This window comes from Marmota marmota, unplaced genomic scaffold, assembly GCF_001458135.2.
Source record: "Marmota marmota marmota unplaced genomic scaffold, marMar, whole genome shotgun sequence".
NCBI lineage: Eukaryota > Metazoa > Chordata > Mammalia > Rodentia > Sciuridae > Marmota > Marmota marmota.
In genome coordinates, this window is record NW_026000221.1 from 24,044,253 (window position 1) to 24,063,438 (window position 19,186).

General features: G+C 39.3%; 1 protein-coding gene across 3 annotated transcripts in view; it reads right to left on the reverse strand.

Annotated features, from left to right (window-relative positions):
• Fto (FTO alpha-ketoglutarate dependent dioxygenase) overlaps window positions 1-19,186 on the reverse strand; it is a 371,520-nt gene that overhangs the window by 254,090 nt on the left and 98,244 nt on the right. For all 3 annotated transcript variants that reach the window (XM_015488487.2, XM_048792184.1, XM_048792185.1), the window contains exon 3: window positions 6,491-7,115. In XM_015488487.2, coding sequence (XP_015343973.1) covers window positions 6,491-7,115 — 625 coding nt within the window. The remainder of the gene's footprint in view (window positions 1-6,490; window positions 7,116-19,186) is intronic.

Sequence of the window (19,186 nt, forward strand, 5' to 3'; positions counted from 1 at the left end):
AAGAAAACTAAGTAAACCCTCACCTTCCATATTAGGAAGCTAACAGACAATGCTCAAAACAATGTAGACACATTATAACCTACCTGAAAAAATAGAGGAGAAAGACCACCTCTAGGGAAATGGAACTGAGGAGAGGGGCATGGATAACTGCTATTTTCTCTTCAAAAAACAGGATTAAAATATGACTTTAAAAAAATTATATAAATGCAAGGCTGGTGCTGTATCTCAGTGGTAGAGCACCCGCCTCTCATGTGTGAGGCACAGGTTCAATCCTGAGCACCACATATAAATAAATAAAGGTATATTTTAAAAAATTCCAACAACTTAAAAAAATTATATAAATGTACTAATTTAAAAAAAAATGTAGTTGTAGATGGACAGCATGCCTTTATTTTATTTGTTTCATTTTTACATGGTGCTAAGGATCTAACCCAGTGCCACTGAGCTACAACCCCAGCCCAAATGTACTAAATTTTAATAAAAACTAAAAATAACTAACACTCATTGAATGCTTACTGCATGCTAAACACTGTGGTTATGTCCTTATCTTTATATGCTATTTACATATAAATACATTACATTTTATGTTAAATACTTGTATATAATCCTAACAATCCTGAGGTGGGCACTGTTCTTATCACTATTTCACACATGAAAAAACATAATCACAAAGAATTTAAGTAACTTGCCTAAGAGCCCACAACTAATTAATATCAATACAAATTATGTCAATCAATAGTACAGAATCCAAATATCCAATTAATGCTATAAATAGTAAAGTCTGCTCCACTCCAATTCGCCTGCTTACCCTTTGCTCATCATACCAAGATATCATTAAAAATCCAGCCATTCTTGGAGAATCACATTCTTGCAAATCACATGTCTGTTAAGGGATACATCTAGAATACCTAAAGAACTTGTAAAGCCCTGATTTGAAAACAGGCAAAGGATGTGAATAGACATTTCTCCAGAGAAGATACAAAAAAGGCCAATAAACATATGAAAGGATACTCGACATCATTAAATATTAGGAAAATGCACTCCAAAACCCCAATGAGATTCTCTTCACACTCAATAGAATGGCTAATAAAAAAAAAAAAAAAGAAAGACAGAAAATAAAAAGTGCTGGCTTCGATGGAGAGCAATTAAGAACTCTTGTGCATTATTGGTGGGAATGTAAAATAGTGCTATTGCTGGGGAAAATAGTAGGGCAGTTCCTCAAAAGAGTGAGAGCAGAATTACCATCTGGTCCAGCAATTTCACTTGTGTATATAGTGTACACTGCAGCGTTATTCACAACAGCTAAAGATGAAAACAACATTGATAGATGAAGGGATAAACAAACAATGGAGTATCAGTTTGCACCTTAATAATAAGTGAAATACTGATACGCTCTATAAAATGGACAAACCCTGAAGACAGTATGTTCAGTGAAATAAAGCCTGACACAAAAGGACAACTGTGGTGTGATTCCATTTATATGAGGAACCTGGAGTAGTCAAATACATAAGGGCAGAAAGTGGAACAGTGTTACCAGGGGATAAGAGAAGGTGGCTGGGGAGTCACGGTTCAATGGCCACAGTTTCAGCACAGGACAATGAAAAAGTTGTGGAGATGGATAATGGTGGACGGAGGCATGACAACGTGAATGCACTTAATGCTACTGAAATCTACACTTAAAAATGATTACAAGTCACACATATGGGTGTGTATATATATCATAATACAGAAGAGTAAAAAAGGGATGAACTATTGATACAAACAACAACATGGATGAATCTTAAAATGATTATGTTAAATAAAAGGACTCAGACAAAAAACATTATATTATAAACTATATGTAATCCCATTTATAGAAAATTCTAAAAATTGGCAACAAACGTCATTGCTGGTCTTCCTTTCTCACTAGCGTTGAAATTTTGCCACTTTTTTTTTTCCAGTGGTTCCTTATCTGACACCACGCACAAGCCTGGTACTTTGTACTAGACGTGACAAGGCCCCGCCTTCTGCCATCCATACCCCTGCCTCTCTGTCTTCATGTCTGGATTCCCCCTTGTCATACTCCATCCTGTTCACACTGCTGCTTCGGAAACACCCCACTCATGTTCTATGGAGTTTCAATTGCATTCCATGTTCCCTCTACTAGACTGCTCTCCCTTCCGTCAAATTTCCACGTGACTCGTTCCTTCTAGTTTTTGCTCAAATGCTACTTTCTGAATGAGGCCCTGCTTGACTCTGTGATGTAAGACTGCAAGCCTGTCCCCCACTCTTGTTGCACAACCTACTTACTTATTTTGTCTCTTCTTGCTAGAATGTAAAGATCAATGAGGGCAGGAATTTCTGTCCGTTGGGTTCACTGTCACACACTCAACTTCTAGAACTACTCTTGGCAAAAGCGATTAATGAATAAATAATTTCACAGGGGGGAAAAGTGATTTGTAGGACAGAGTGAGTTTAACTGAGCAGTATAAATGATGTTAAAAATAACTGGCAAACTACAGCATGATGTAATAAAACCAACCTAGATCAAATGAGTTTTGAGACCTTAAGGATGTTGAGAGGTGCAGAAAAACTTAAATATCAACATGTTTTTAAGATTATGAATGCTCCAAAACCCTTAGCTGCAATTATAATCTAGTTTTTTTGTGATCTCAGTGATGCACTAACGAATATAGAGCTAATTGTTTCAAAACAGAGATTCAAGAATTATGGGACCAGATTTCCATCCTTAAGAAAATTCAACTTTTCCCAAATAGAGAAAGGAGAATCATGGGAATCCTAGAGTTCCAAGGAAATTACTGCCAAGTCCCTATTTTTGAGCCTATCCCATACTCAACAAGAAACATTTTATGAGCCTCCTTGGCCTTTCATGGGATATCTGGAGATATAGGAGACACTTGGCACTATTAAAAATCTTAAGGATTGTTTCTCTTATAAAGACAATGTCACTGAAACTATTTCTTTCTGAACAAAGAAACAAAAATGGCAACCAATAGTTACTGTCTAAGTGATGTTTTTGAAGGTGTTCCGGTCAAAGAACAAGGTGCTAGGCCATATTAAACAATGGGTTTTTAATGCCTTTCCTGCTAAAATTAGTTTTTTACAGCTAGGAGTAACAAGCAATTGCCCACAAAGCTGGAATAGGAAAATCAAATACTTTGCCTATTTACATATGGTTCCCTGAAGCCATTCCTGATTAAAAATTGTACCATTTCAATCTTCCTTCTGGAGATATCTATTAACTAGAAATGCATGTGAAAGCCAACGAATTTAGTATATAATTACACATATCCTATACAAATTACTTCTCAATGACCTCTACTCATGAAAATAAACCAAAGAGGGATGATTGGCTCATTATAAATCTACAAGAAGATTTCCTTGGGAAAAGGTATTGAGAGTCAAGACCTGAAAGATCTTAAGCTTCAACTGAATTTAATTTCAGCAGGAAGTAATCACTTCTGAATCTGAACTCCCAATGCATTTTACACAATCCTCTCTAGTGGCAAGCAACACTCTCCAACTGACATCCCTGCTCTTGTCACTAAGTAACTATGTGACCTTGGACAAGCTGATTCCTGACTTCCCGCCAGAGGCTAGAATTAGGTGATTTCAAAAGTCTCTTCCTGATCTACAGCTTCACAACTGCATAATTATAATCACAAGAGCATACCTATATGTATCACCTATTCTCCCAAGGCCAAGAGAGCATCGTACTAACCCTTGGATCCCTTACTGGCTGGAACAGCTCACTGAACTTCCCTGAGCAATTGCTCAACAAATATGTTCAAAGACATGAAAACAGTCCAGTCTCTGAAGTTTCCGTTCTCTGTGACCCTCTTAAGCCCTACCAAGCCCCATCCAGGATTTTAACCCAAATGCAAGTCCAACATTCCCACAGTTCTGGCAGGATTATAAGGAGGCCAGAGAACTAAACATTATCGCTTGTCACTGAGTGTACTTACCCAAACATAGATGGTACAGGCCATCCAGTCCACGAGGCCTCGATGCAATCAAGCAATGGGGTGAACACAAAATGTGTAAAGCTACTGCAAGCTTAACCCAGAGTTTTAAACTTCTAAAACATAGTGTTTTAAACTTTTTTTTTTAATCAGTAAAAAGAATACATTCTAAAATACCCATAAAAAGTATAGTACTATAATTACATAAACTAGTAATAGTCTTTTATTATCATCATCAACTATTATGTTCATCATATTGTATACGTATTTTGTTCTTCTTCTTCTTTTTGCAATACTGGGAATTGAACCCAAGGGCATTTTAGCACTGAGCTCATCCCCAGCCCTTTCTATTTTTAAATTTTAAGACAAAATCTCACTAAGTTGCCCATACTGGTCTCAAACTTGCAATCCTCCTGCCTCAGCTTCCTGAATAGCTGGGATTACAGACGTGTGCCACCACACCAAGCCTGCAGTATGCTGTTCTTTTATCTGAATGACAGTACTATAGGTTTGCTTACACCAGTGTCACCACAAACATTTTAGTAATTCACTGAGCTACAATATTACAAAGTAACTAGGCAACAGGAATTTTTCAGCCCCATTACCATTTTATAGAACCAGCTGGCATAAATATATCATTGATCAAAATATAATTATGCAAAGTATGACTGAACTGTGTTGCTCCTTTGTTCACTGTGTTGTTATAAAAAAAAGATAAAATGAATTTAAACATGTAAAATGCTTATAATAGTGCCTGGCACACAGTAGGTATTCAATAAACAGAAGCTCCCAATGCTGTTGGGAATTAAGGGAACAAAGGAATTAAACAGCTCTTACAGATTCAAATTCTGTAGTTCCCTCTTATAGATGATAATTGCAAGTATAAACATTTCTCTATTTATATGTGATTTATATTTGTATGCTTTATCAGTCTTTTAACTACTCCAGACCACAGAAACTATTCATTAAAAATTTTAATTCCTTTCTGAAAGAGATTCTAGGTTTCAAAATCTATTTGATCACCCACGCAAGGAGAGTACAATAGAACTATTAAACTGCAGGGCTGAGAATAAATCAGAGCACAAAGACACCCTTGTAGCAGTCCATGCTATCACATGCCACTACTGCAGTTTCGGAGAGCTGCCTTCTTAAGAAAGAAACTAACAAACTCCATTGTTCTAACATCAGAGTTCTTGGACGTGATGGGTCTAAAATCCCTGGCAAGACCTTATTAAAGATCAGAAGATTTCGGTTCTTTCCATTAGGACAGCAATGAATCCCTTCAAGGGATTTTCTTAGGTCAGCATCACCATTTGAGATGCCAAGGATACAGGTGAAATTTCTAAGCGCTGAACTAGTTCCTTGTTTTAGACTGAAAACAAGGTAAAGTTAGAAAAGATATTAATTATCCTGGAGAAATTTTCTGAGACTGAGAAATTGTAAGCAATTTAAGAGTACTATGAGATTTTTTTTCCCTCCATATAATCCCTTTTTTCAAAACAGTCATTTTAGTAAATAGCAAACAAGTAATAAAGTCCAATAAGACCCTAGAGTTGTCCTAAAATAACGACCTTGAAAAGTTCCAGTTTAGTCACTGAAAGATTATCTAGAACTCTTGCTTTCCAAACACCTTCACAAAAAATAGGCAGAGAAGCTAACACTATATCTTGTACTGCTTGGTCAAATAATCAGAAAAAGAAGAACGCAATGGCCACACTGTCCTCCATACATTCAAGTACATTTTTGTAACCCTGTTCCAATAAACTATGGAGACTAAGCACAGAAATAAACAACAGAAGGAAAATCTGGCGAGGCCACTAAAAGATAGCCTGTGACCTTTGTTTCAAGGTGATGAGCTTTTAGAAAACACAAGAACAAGTTCCCCACAGCAACCTTATGAGGTCTAAAACTGCAGAACTGGGTAGGGGGTTAGAGAGTTTCCTGAAAATAGAGGAAAGGCTGCTTACAAAAGGCACCTCCAACAGCTGCTGGCAAGGAGGGACAGTAGTAAAAATGGTATGAAGCCAAGAACAAGTCCATACTTGACAAAATACGCCCATCAAGATAATGATGTCAACCATAATAAAATATTTTGGCAAGACAAGAAATGTGCACCTGTGAGAACGTGGAAAGATTTGACAGATTTCTGTTGTCCCAGCCCTTTATCAGCAAGTTAATTATAGCAACCGTAGAATCTATGTTGAGTGTTAGAGAAAAGCAGTCAGCTGTATGAATCCAAGATGCTGCTCTCCTGGGCATGGGAAAGACAAAGTGACAGTAGTGCTTACATGTGAAAATGTTCTGCATACAGTAAAACAATGGGCCAGACAGCACAGCTCGGTGAGAAAGAGGCATATTCTGCAGACACACAGATGAGACAAGCCTAAAAGGACATATAACACAAACACATATACATGGATGCACATACAAACACACACACTCGCATGCACATGTATGTATATCTCCAGAGCCTAAGCAACTCTGGTCATATTATAATCAAGGATGATTTTTCCCAGAGCAGACTGTACCTTCACAGCTATAACTGTACACAGCCACCGCTGACCTTTCCACCAGATTTTCATCATGATGCCAGCTCACTGCCATTTTTCCCATGCCAAAATAAGGCTCCTCTTTCAGGTAGGGCATTTTCTGAGGATCCATGAAATTGAGCAGAGTTACATTATATGCTGCTCTGCTCTTAAGATCCACTTCATCTTGTCCATCATAGGATGACCCCATACCGACCCTGGGGAACTCTGCCATACACACTGGCACGGCATCTTCGTTGGCCTTCTCTTTGACAGCAAGTTCTTCCAAAGCCTGGATGGTTTCTATCTGCAGGTAGTCATTGAGCTTGAGGAAGGTCTGGCAGGCGGCAGCGATCTCAGCTTCAGTATAGTTTACATTAGAACCCTTCACTGGCCAGGGGACGGTAAAGAGCCTGGTATTCAGGTACTTATAGGTGCAGCCTGGATTGCCAATGAGGATGCGAGATACCGGAGTGAGCAAATCTTTGCCTTGGATCCTAACCAGGTCCCGAAATAAGCAGCCATGTTTGTGCAGGGTGAGGAAAGCTTCTTGAACCTCCTTATGTAGCTCCTCAGACACACTGCCGGATTCTCGGAGAATCAACTTAGGATATTTCAGCTGCCACTAAGACAAAACCAAAGCAAAAAAGAAACGTGTTTATGGATGGCTATAATTTTATTATTTCTAAAGATACATTACTGTGTAAGCATTAAAATAAATAAACTCCTAGGCACAATTTCTAAATAGGATGCAGATCTCCCTAGCCTAAAAGCAAAGACTAAGACAAATGTCATAAAACGCTCCAGTCACGATTTTTAAGCTCAAACTCAAACTGTTAATATTAATGATTTCTCTCATATATAGAAGCCAGGAAAAAGGAAAAGAAAGGTGGGGCGGGGGGGTCTCATGAGAATCAAAAGGAGACCAACAGAGTAGAAGAAAGGGACCAGGGAGAGGCAGAAGGCAAGAAAAGAGAAAATGCTAGATAATGATATTGACCAAATTATATTGTTATATTCCGTGTATGTAAAATAGGCAGTGACAAATCTATGTATAATTATAATGCAACAATAAAAAATATGGAAAAAAGCTGGGTACAGTGGTACACACCTGTAATACCAGTGGCTCGGGAGGCTGAGGCAGGAGGATCACAAGTTCAAAGCCAACCTCAGCAACTTAGCAAGGCCCTAAGTAACTCAGTGAGACCCTGTCCCTAAATAAAATACCAAATGGACTGGGGATATTGCTCAGTGGTTGCTGAGTTCAACCCCTGGTATTAAAAAAATGGAAAAAAGATTTCAAGATCATTATTCTAAAAAATATTTTTTAAGTTCAAGTCAAACTATTAATAATTTTCAACATAAATAAAAATAATAATAATTTAGGCTTTGATCTCCCAGGCTCTCTATGTGACCATTTTCCCCCACCCTTAATATCTCTTTGGATCTCCAGGAAAAAACAATTTCATTAATTGTCTATTATCTATTTATTAAGGGAAGAGTGTTACTCTGACTAATTTATATGCATTAACTTATTCCTTACAACTTTATGCATAATATTATCTCCAGTTTACAGGGAAGACTACTGGAGCACAAAGACGTTTTAAAAACTTGCCCAAAGTCATGCAACTAGTAAATACTGGAGCTGGAATTAGAAGCCATGGGGCTCAAGAGACCAGCTGGTTCCAGAGAATGAGTTTCAGCCATTAGACTACACTGTCTCCCAATAAATGACAGACCAGTCTCTCCTCAACACTTCGACTGAATGAAAACTCACTTGTCTTAGGAAGTTAAACACTAAGTTTCAGGAACACAAGAGCCATGACCATTTCATTCATGACCATAAAACTAATGTCAAGAATATACTCAGTAAATGTGAAATGGGTGGATGGGTCAATGGATAAAATGGATAGATGGATAAATGGGGTATTCCACTGTAATTCTGGAAAACTGTAATGATTCTGCTTGTGTCACCAGAAGAGAAGGCTATAAAACAATTCCCTTCCCTAATATAAAAATGCATAGGGTTTTTTTGTGCAGGTTGGGAGTGTGTTAGCTTTCCAGTTACCACTTTGACTCCTTAGCACTTGATATATGAACTGGAGTCCAGCCAGAGGTCCCTGGTTCTCTAAAATACAATAGATATTTTTTAACCACAGCACAATATTTTACATTTAAAAAATGTATAAAATTTAATCTGATTTGTTCCTAGCTTTAAGCTAAGACCTAAAGAAAGGACCTAGACATGATCAGCATATTAACCCTGTCCTCCCACCATTGGGGTGTCCATCATTTTTGACATATCTTCCTTTTGTAACTTTATTTAATCATTAGCACTTATATGATAAACAGAGTAAGACCATTTATTCTTCTGTACATTTTGTCATTCAACACATTTACTGATCACCTACCCAACACCAGACAAAAATAAGGTTCCAATTCTCACAGAGCTTTCTACCAAATCAAGTTAATAAATTATGAAAAACAATCCCAAACTGTGTTAAGTATTACGACAGAAAAAAAAAATCAATAGGAAATCTGTCCCAAAGTGGGAAGATCTCTCTAAGGAAATGGAATTGAAGCTGAATCCTTCAGGAAAAGAAGACACAAGCTACCTGATACACTAAGAGTTTTAGGAGGACAGACCCAAAATGCAAAGGCACTGAAGAAGGACCAGTCTGTTCTGGAGACCAAAAGGCCAGTTTTGCCAAGGCACATGAGCCAAAGGCAGAATGACACACAATGAGTATGAAGAGGAAAGCAGGGGCCACAACACAGAGTCCTGGAGGTCACAAAGAGGAATCTGGAATTGATGGAAAGCATATTAGAGGATTTCAGAGGGAAATGAATAAATACACGTAACATCTTATAAAAATCACTCTTAGCTAGGTGCAATGGCACACACCTGTAAACCCTGTGACTTGGGAAGCTGAGGTAGGAGGATCTCAAGATTGAGGCCAGCCTCAGCAACTTACTGAGATACTGTCTCAAAATTAAAAATAAAAAGGGGTGGGGGTGTAGCTCACTGGTACTGTCTCAAAATTAAAAATAAAAAGAGGTGGGGGTGTAGCTCACTGGTAAAGAGACCCTGGGTTCATTTCCCAGAACTCCTCCCCAACCCCCCTCCCCACAAACTCACTCTTAGTTATAATATAGACCATGATTTGTAAAGAGGCAAATGTGAATGTGGAAAGTTGTATTATGTGCTATGACAACCATCCAAAAGTAAAGTACTGACAATCTGGATTAAGGTGGCGATAGATAAATGGACAGATAAAATATATATTTTATAGGTAGAGCAAAAGGGTGTGCTTTTGGATTAGAAGTAGGGATCAAGAAAGGAAAGATGTTAAGGATCACTTCCAGAGTTTTAGATTGAGTAAGTGAATAAACAATACACTTTTGTTGTTGTTGTTGGAAATATGGAAGACTGAAACAGTAGGGACAAGGACAGAGAGAATGAACAGGTCCATTCTGGAACTGTAATCTATAAGACACCTGTGAAATCTCTTTAGTGGAAATAGCAAGAGGTAACACCTGGAGGTCAGAAGCAAAGGTGGGGCGAAGTGACTCCTTGTGGGAGCTGTCAGAACACTGCTGGTCTGTCAAGGCCTAGAGATGGCTGAGATCCCCAGCAGAGCGAACATTACTTCCTGAGTTGCAGAACAAGACTCAGCCAAGGAGAACACGCAGCAAACCAAAGAGTACAGTAAAGCAGAAGCCAAAAGAGAACATGATATTAAAAAGGACGCAGTAGTCAACTCTGTCAGCTGTGATGAGGTCAAGTGAGATGAGGACAGAGATTATCCACTAGATTCAGCAATATGAAAATCACTGATAACGATGACCAGGGCAATTTCAGCAAACGAGTAGGGATAGAAGTCAGAATGAAGCAGATTGAAAAGGAGGAAGTGGAGATGACACGTGTGGATTTCTGAGTGGTTTTGCTAAGAAGGGGAATAAAATAACGAAGCTGTTGATAAAGCGGAATGCTTGATCAAAGGGTAATCTTTAATGATGGAAGGCACCAGAGGATATGAGAGCTTGTCAGTGTACTCATGGGAATGATTGAAGAGAAGGAGGCTGATGATACAGAAACAGGGTGAATGACCAAAGGAGCAAAGACCTTGAGTGTCTGGAGCAGCCATCTCCCAAATGGGGTATGCAGGGATTTGTAAGGCAATCCATTAGAGTTGGGAGAGGGGAGGGAATAGTGGAACTAGTTTTGGTTTTTTTTTTTTTTAATCTAACAGGAAAGAAATTAAGCTCTACTAAAATATGTGTGCACAAATATATATATACATATACATACACCTATATGCATATACATACCCAATTACTATTAGCATCATAAAACAGACTAACTACCAGTGGTATGCAGAAGTCTCTCCATATCTATTCACTAGAATCTACTGTGTATATCTCAACTACTCATTCAGTTAACCATGTTGGTAGCTTAAGACTGGTCACATCGGAGTATTCACACTATAGAATCAAGGTTGGTTTTTACCTACAGTTAGCCAGTTAGTTGGAGATTATCATATAGTTGAAAATTCTTTACTGACCCAGGTATTTGGTAGGAGAAAAGACACATGATGAATGAAACATGTCCAATAAAGAATGACGGTTGTCACTTCCAGCCTGAAGCATTTCATTGCCAGTGCAAGACCTTCTAAAACACTCTCTTTCCCTTTGGCACAGAACTACCTGTTCTGTGGAACTACTTGGATTCCTTACTTCATTGAATGAGTAACTCTCTGCCAAGCAAAAAATGGTATGCAACGTGAATAAGCATGTGAAGTGTGCAAAACCACAGAGATCTGAAGGTCATTTGTTACTACAGCATCATCTAACCTATTCTGTCTGATCCAGAGTACAGGAAACAGAAGGTTTGTGGGAAATTAGAGGAAGTATGAGACAAAAAGTGACTTAGTCAAGTCTGAACTTGGTAAAAGGATTTCCTTAAGTATACACAGCAGGATTGCCCCTTCTTCTCAAAGTGCTTATCTGAGGTGTGTGATCATGAATTTCAAGTGAAAAGAAAAGTCATGTGACATACCACCAGGGGCTACACTGAAACCCTCATGGATCTATTCAGGATTTACAGTTTAGATACTACATTTGTCTCAACTGGAAAACAGACATGATAACATACTTTCTATTTGCACAACCCATGAAGAAAGCAACAGATTCCTATAAGCAGAGACAGAACATTATGGAGCCATGAGCAGTAACTAAATGTTTTTAACAACTGGTTATTTTTCTAAGCAAGTCCCCCAGGCATCAGTATACTCAAAGTACACCTAGCTAGTAGCAATGATTCAGAAGGAAATCTCCCCATACTTTCTTAAAAACTCCAGGGTTCCTTGAATGGACCTTAGTATGGAACACCGAAGAAATGATAACTTGCCCAAACTTGCTTTTCAAGATATTACCTCTGGGACTAGGAAAGAAGAAAATACTAAAAATAATGTTTGCACATTTACACACACACTCACACACACAACTTGCTCTTGTTCAATATACATTGGGATTCAAAACTAAAGAAGATATATTTAACACAGGGAAATTAAAACCCTAACAATCTGGAAAAACCACATAACTAGATGAATATCACATATAAATACCTGGACATTAAACACAACATGATAACAAGAAAAAAAAACAATAGAAAAGTAAAACCTTCCCACACCCCCCCCCGACCTCTCCTGTCCCTTTCCCCTCTGACCATATCTACTTCTTTTCCTGAAGTCCTCCAGGGCATAACACTTCAGGGCCTCCCCTGCAAGGCAGACTCTTCTTAATCAATATTAATTGAGCAAGATTTCAGATTCAGAACCTAAATATGTTCATATCTTTTCATCCAACTATTCTAAGAATGTATTGTGAAAAAGAGACATGCAACAAGATTGTAAGGATATCATCATGTTATTATTTATGATAATTAGAAACTGAAAACCACCAAAAACTCCAACAGGGAATTAGAGGGGAGAGAATACATCCAAGTAAAGAAACCCTGAAGTAATAAATTGTAAAATGTTTATATTGTGAGGCTGGGGCTGGGGCTCAGAGGTAGCATGCTTGCCTGGCACGTGTGAAGCACTTGGTTTGATTCTCAGCACCAGGTATAAATAAATAAAATAAAGGTCTGTCGTCAACAACAACAAAAAATTTTAAATGTTTACATACTTTTATAAAACATAAGTAACAAACTGCGGTCATACAAGAAATTAGCAACAAGATAGACATAAGAATCTCAGTTTCATAAGAGGAAAAATGTGTACATCAATACAGAAGAAAAGATTTAGAGCCAGGCACAGAGCACGGGCCTGCAATTCCAGCAAAGGTGGGAGGCTGAAACAGGAGGATCGAAAGTTCAAGACCAGCCTCAGCAACTTAGTGAGGCCCTTATAAGAACCTGTCTCAAAATAAAAATAAAAAATGAAAAGGGCTGGAGGTGTAGAACAATGATAAAGGGCCTTTGGGTTCAATCAATCCCCAGTACCAAAAAAAAAAAAGGATTTGTAGAAAAATGTGATTAAAAATATACTAGGCCTAATTATATTTTTTTTCCTTTTGATATTTATATTATCTTCAATTTTTCTAAAAAATACAAAATATTTTTAAACAGAAAAATCAAGAAAAATTCTTAATTTTCATGGCATTTCTTTTATTTGCTAAGAAATTCTTTTTGATGATCATGAATTATTAAAAAGCTTCAACAGAACTTCTGTTTCTATTTGAATCTGATTTGAACTGTTATTCAACACTCTAGGAAATTTTTATTTGACCACAATGAGAGCAACTGATATAATAACTGGCTAATTTTGTCACTATCTCAAAGAAAATGCAAGAGAGAAAACCTCCACCCTAAATGCCCTTTTCTTATTATAACATGATTAAATTAGTACCTGACATGCAAAAGTGCAATGCAGTACTTGTTAAGTTTAAGGAGAACAAGAAGTGACTTTGGATAAGAACTAAACATTAAATAATTTAATACTAGTTCATTCTGTCAGATGTTCACTTTCCACTTTGGACAAGTATATGCAGAACATCAGATATCACATAATAATTTGGAACAGCTGTTGGCAGATTCTCAAATATGTTAGTAGAATTTTTTTTTCATTTAATCCCGTTAGTTTTTCCAGGGAGTACACAGTCATGAAATTACATTAGTAGTTGTCCAGTCATATGGTATATTTCTTGAGATCTATAAATGATTCTGTGGCATAAATGATGATTCCATAGTTTAACAGTAATTGGAAAAGTATGCTAGGTATAAAGTGCCAACATGCCCGGCCCTTATCGATGGCTGAAAGATGTGGTATGCTAGGCTCTCTGGAGATTAGGCTTTAATTTCTGCATATTTTAAATCATTAAAACATAAGTTCTACTTTTCCTTACAGAAAAATAAGTCAGACATGGTGTTAAATGAAGAAGATCTTAGTTTATGGGAGGCTGACTTAAATGAAGCCCATTGGAACTTTACCTTCAGTAGAGTGAAATAAAATTTATAGTCTCTAAGTGACTCGGGGATGCCCTTCAGTTAAAAGGGTTAGGATGCTCTGATTTCAGGGGAGTGTATTTCTACTCTGGCTATTAATATATTTTGCTACTAACACTTTATATTTTGCATGCTATAGCAACTTGTACACTATTAGTCATAATATTTACTATTTAATTCTTGTCAAACGCTGGCAACTTGGCAGCCATCCCAAGACTGAAAGTCTAACCACATCCTTGATGCAGCCTCCAGGTGCACAAGGCTAAGCAATGCCCCAGAGGAGGAACACTTCTAAAGTCACTGCTCAGGCCCAGCCAAACTTGTGAAATAAGCGCTTTGGTACAAAGTGACACAAAGATGGATGCTCATTTTTTCACTCAAGAGTTTGTGTTATTTTGTTTTTTCATTTAACATTTAGCCAATACTTGCTATGTACCAGCCAATGTGAAAAGTATCATTGTGTCATAAATACAATGATAAAAGTAAGAGAGTTCTTGTTTTATAACATTTCAGAGTTTTACAATATAAACAGAAATAAAAACCAACAGTTAGAGGGATGTGTTACAAAATAAAATATGAGCACACTGCTACAAAAGTAGGGGGTAAGTAAGAAAGGAAATCTGGAAAATCCTCACTTATTCAATAACTCACAAGCACTTATTTGCAAAACACTAGGTGCTTGGAATAGAAAATAAAGCATCTACATGTTCTCTAGGGCTCATATTCTGGTAAGAAGAGCCAGACAATAAATAAATAAGTAAAGAAATAAACAAATAAATAAAATATATAGTATTTTAGATGGTAATAAGTGCTACTGAAAAAAAAAAAAAGCTGGGTAAGCAGGATAGGAATTACTTGGGTGAGTGTTGCTATTTTATATAAGGTGGCCAGGGAAGGCCTGCAGAGACCTGGGGGAAGAGTTCCAGGCAGAGGGAACACTGTTCGCCCAGGCCGTGGGGCAGGAGTGTGGTTGGCTGGTTCCAGGAAGGGTAAGAACGCCAAAGCCAGAAGAGGAGACAGAGAGAGAGGCAGGGAGCAGCAGGAAACGAGATGAGGGAAGCAGTTCAGGGCCTCGCATACGGTGCTTTCTAGGTGAGTGGAGAATCCTGGGCTTTTTTAATTAGTATTATTATGAATGAGATGAGAAGCTATTGATGAGCTTTGAGCAAGAAAGTATAACAAGCTGATTTACGTTTGTTTTTTTTTTTAAACGTTCTGGTTGCTGTATTAAAACAGACAAGATATGGAGGAGAGAAAGAGTTAGGAAGAAACTGTGACAGAAGTAACGATGGCTTTGGCCTTGGAGTAGGCAACAGAGGTAATGAGAAATGGTCTGATTTTTAGTATGGTCTTAAAGTGGTGAGACCCTGGTGCATCCACAGAATCTTGTTGTTTTGGTTTTGGTACTGAAGATTGAATGCAGGGGTATTTTATCACTGGAGCCCTTTTTATTTATTTATTTATTTTGAGACAGACTTAAGTTGCTGAAGCTGCCCTGGAACTTGTGGCCCTCCTGCCTCAGCCTCCAGAGTCGCTAGGATTTCAGGCGTATGCCACCACCCCTTGCTAGAACATGTATTCTTTAATGAAGGTCTTTAGGGTAAAGTGATCAGGAGACAGAGAAGGGGAGGAGGGGAATATGAGTAGACACAAAGGAACAAAAGATGAAGGCAGGGCAGGGTCAGGTGGAGCAAGACACTGTGTGGCAGAAGCTTCAGGGTGGAAGCCATGTTGGCAACAGGTGGACATCAGGCCAGAGAGGTGGTGTGGGTCATATCATCAGTGCCCTACAGGAAGCAAGAGAGACTCAGAAAATGTGTAAAGCTAGGATCTACGTGTCAGTCATATTTATGGAGGCACCGTTCTGATGGCACTCAGAGGGCAGAAGCAACGCCAGTCAGGACAACAGCAAAACGGTGAAGGAGGAAGATAAATGTAGGCCTGAACTAGGACAGGTCAGCCAGCCTGGAATAAAGGAACAATCTGAGCGATTCTAACAAGGAAGGGGCCAGGGCCTGGGGCTGACTGGGAATGGAAACGTCAGGCAGCCATTGAGGAGAACAAGGTTCCCAATTGGAAGAATGAGATGAGGAGGACCTCACTAGTGGGGCAAATGAGATGGAGGCGCAGTGTGACATGGATCCTTGCTAACATGTGAAGTCACATCCTGTTCCACTTGTGCTCCAAACCCTTGCATGTCTCCTCCTGCCACTCGGAGTAACAGCTGGGTCCTTACCGCAGGCGGCCAGTCACACCACACCAGGCCCGTCGCCATCAGGTCTCATCACCTGGCCTTCCCCCACCTCCCCACCCGCCTCCAGATATGTCAGCCTCCGTGCTTTTCCTCTCACACACCTCAGAGGCTCTGCTGTTCCCTGGCCCAGAACATCCTACCTTAGTGTCCCCGCAGGTCCTCCCACACCACCAGGAGTAAGACCACAGAAAGCAGCCATCTTGTCAGTTTCTACAGCTTCATCTCTCTTGTCTGCAACACGCCTGGCACCGCGTGGGGACTAACTGCATTTGTTTCGGTAAGCGATCTGGATCCTGCTGAGTCAGATATACCTGCAGGACTTTCAGGCAGAGCCACCTAGTAGGTAGGCAGGATTGGAACACTGAAGGTCACAAGGTAGAGCAGGGATGGAGACAGAATTTGGGGTCGTGAGGATGAAGGCAAGCAATCTCAGGAGGATGGACACGGACATGGAGAAAGAGGAAAGCAGTGCAGAGCTTCTCACCCAGGCGCCACCCAGCATGGGCTCGAGTCCTGTTCCTGACACTATCGACTTATAAATCTTGAAAAGATTTTTAAACCTTCTTGTGCCTCAGTTTCCTCACCTCCAAAATGAGGTTTCAATGACACTTGGCTCAGAGCATTCCAGTCATATTCAAATGAGCTAACACATGTCACGTACTCGGAACAGCGCCCGAACAATCGGGCACACGGAAAGCCCACGATAAACGAAGGCACCGAGAGAAGTGTGGAGGAGAGCCACATCTTATCTGGATGGGGACAGCATTCACATAAATGACACACCAGCTCTGTCTCCTGGGTCATCCTCCTTTCCTGTGCTCCGTGGTGAGCCACAGAAGTTTGTCTGCTTTTCTGCTTCAATCTTTTCGTTGTTATTATTTCCTTTTGTTTCTGTGCTCTATGGTCACATCAGAGAACACTGCAAGACTTCCTGAAGGTGTGTGGAACTGGAGCATGGTATGCAGGGAAGTTACCGTACAGCAGCAAGAAAATGGGTTCAGAGCCAGACAAATGGAGGTGGAACTCCAGCTCGCACTCAGCTGACTTATCCCTCCTGACGCCTAAAACAGGAACAAGACCCACCCCAAGCTCCTCAAGCTGGGGAAGAGGAGTCCCCAACTACATGTTTATGGAATGAACGAACAAGGCTGTTGTGGGGACTAAATGTGACAGGATTCATTAACATTTGGCACAGTCCCCGGCACACTGTAAGGGTCAATAACATTCCCTGAGTGGGAGCTGCATGGAGTCTTGTTTTCCTGACTGGCAGCTAGACTGGCATTCCTGTGGAAGGCCTATGAAAGGCACCAAGGTCAGGTCTGAACTTTCTGTTATTCGTGTCATTAAAAAGCATTCTGGGTTCATCTTTTAAGAGAATACGTTTACTTCGACTAAGGTTTTTATGAACGCTCTAAGCCTTGTCTTATTATAAGGTGCATTTAACATGATTAGATATTGGTACGAGGGTTTGTAGTGAGACTTAGAAAAATAACCCAAGAATGAAGAGCTGTTGGCATCTGGGTTTCCATTTATCCTTCAGTATATGGCTGGTTAGATCACAGTGGGCTGATAACCTTTTGTATTTAATTCTTCATGTACTATCTGCACAGTACAAAAGCTGAGATGTCCTAGCAGTTGCTTTACAACAATGCACGTAATTAGGTATCAGAAGGCATCTATCTATGAATATGTTAGTGTTTCAGAACTGATTATATTTTTTGGGTTTGCCTGATTTAAGGGTACTTTTAAAAATTACTTATTTTCCTCACTGCAAAAGAATATATGTTTGCTGCAGATAATTTGGAAAATTACGTAAGCTCAAAAGAGAACATCCTATCACTAAAGGATATAACATTTCTGAGTTATCCTTCAAATATTTACAAACGTCACCTCCTTGGGAAGGTGGGTACATATATAAAAACCAAATTCAAACCACACTAAATTCATTATATAACTGGCTTTAAAAAGTAACTAATACATGCGTTGATTCATTTATTCACTCAAGCAAACTAAGCACTTGCCAGGCTCCAGGCATTGAACTAAGGAAACAGGATGAGCAAAAGAAGAATATTAAAAATCATTACAATCAGATGAGATATGTGCTAATCGAGGTACTGATAAAGTACCACAGAGCAGGTTGAGACAAGTCTGGACTGCAGGAGTGTCAGGGGAGCTGTCTATGGGAGATGACGTGTGAACTCTCACTAACAAGAGCACAGAGATCCAGCAAAGAAGGAGACACTACAGCAAATAATGTAGCAAGAAGTCCCCAAGTTCGAAACTAGTTTGAGGTGCTGTAAAAGTCCAATGTGGATACGAAGGGGTAGGAGTGGGGAGATGAGGCGGGAAACACAAAAGCCAGGTGATAAACATCCACTGTGGAATCTGAAGCAGGGGGTTAACATGTTCAGATTTACACCTTGGTCAGAAATACTGCAGCGTCAAGAATTGAGACAGGTAAACAGGAACACTAGAGAGACCCATAAGAGGACTGATGAGGTGAGAGATAGTGGAGATTATCAGCAGAGATAAAACACAAAGTTTAGAAATGATAATGAACTAGAAGTCAAGAGACCTGGATTCTAACAGGTAAACTCCTTTCTCCTCTTCCTTTCCTGGTTGCTGAGGGTCTGCTATGTACCAGCAGGAGCTATAGAAGATGATATGGCCCCATTTCTATACCTAAGAGCATATATTCCAACAGGAAAAAACAGGTGAAATTTTAGTATTTAGGTACAGTTTTCTTTTTTTCTTTTGCCAATGCCTACTACTTCTTTGGAACTTGGACTCCTTTGAGGAAACCATCCATCTCTGACTCCTGCAGTCCCTGTGATTTGAATGGGAATATTCCCACATGACCCCACTCCATGTAGACTATGAAATAGGCCAAGCAAACACAATGGCTCTAACCAGGCCAATGAGAACACTCCCTGGA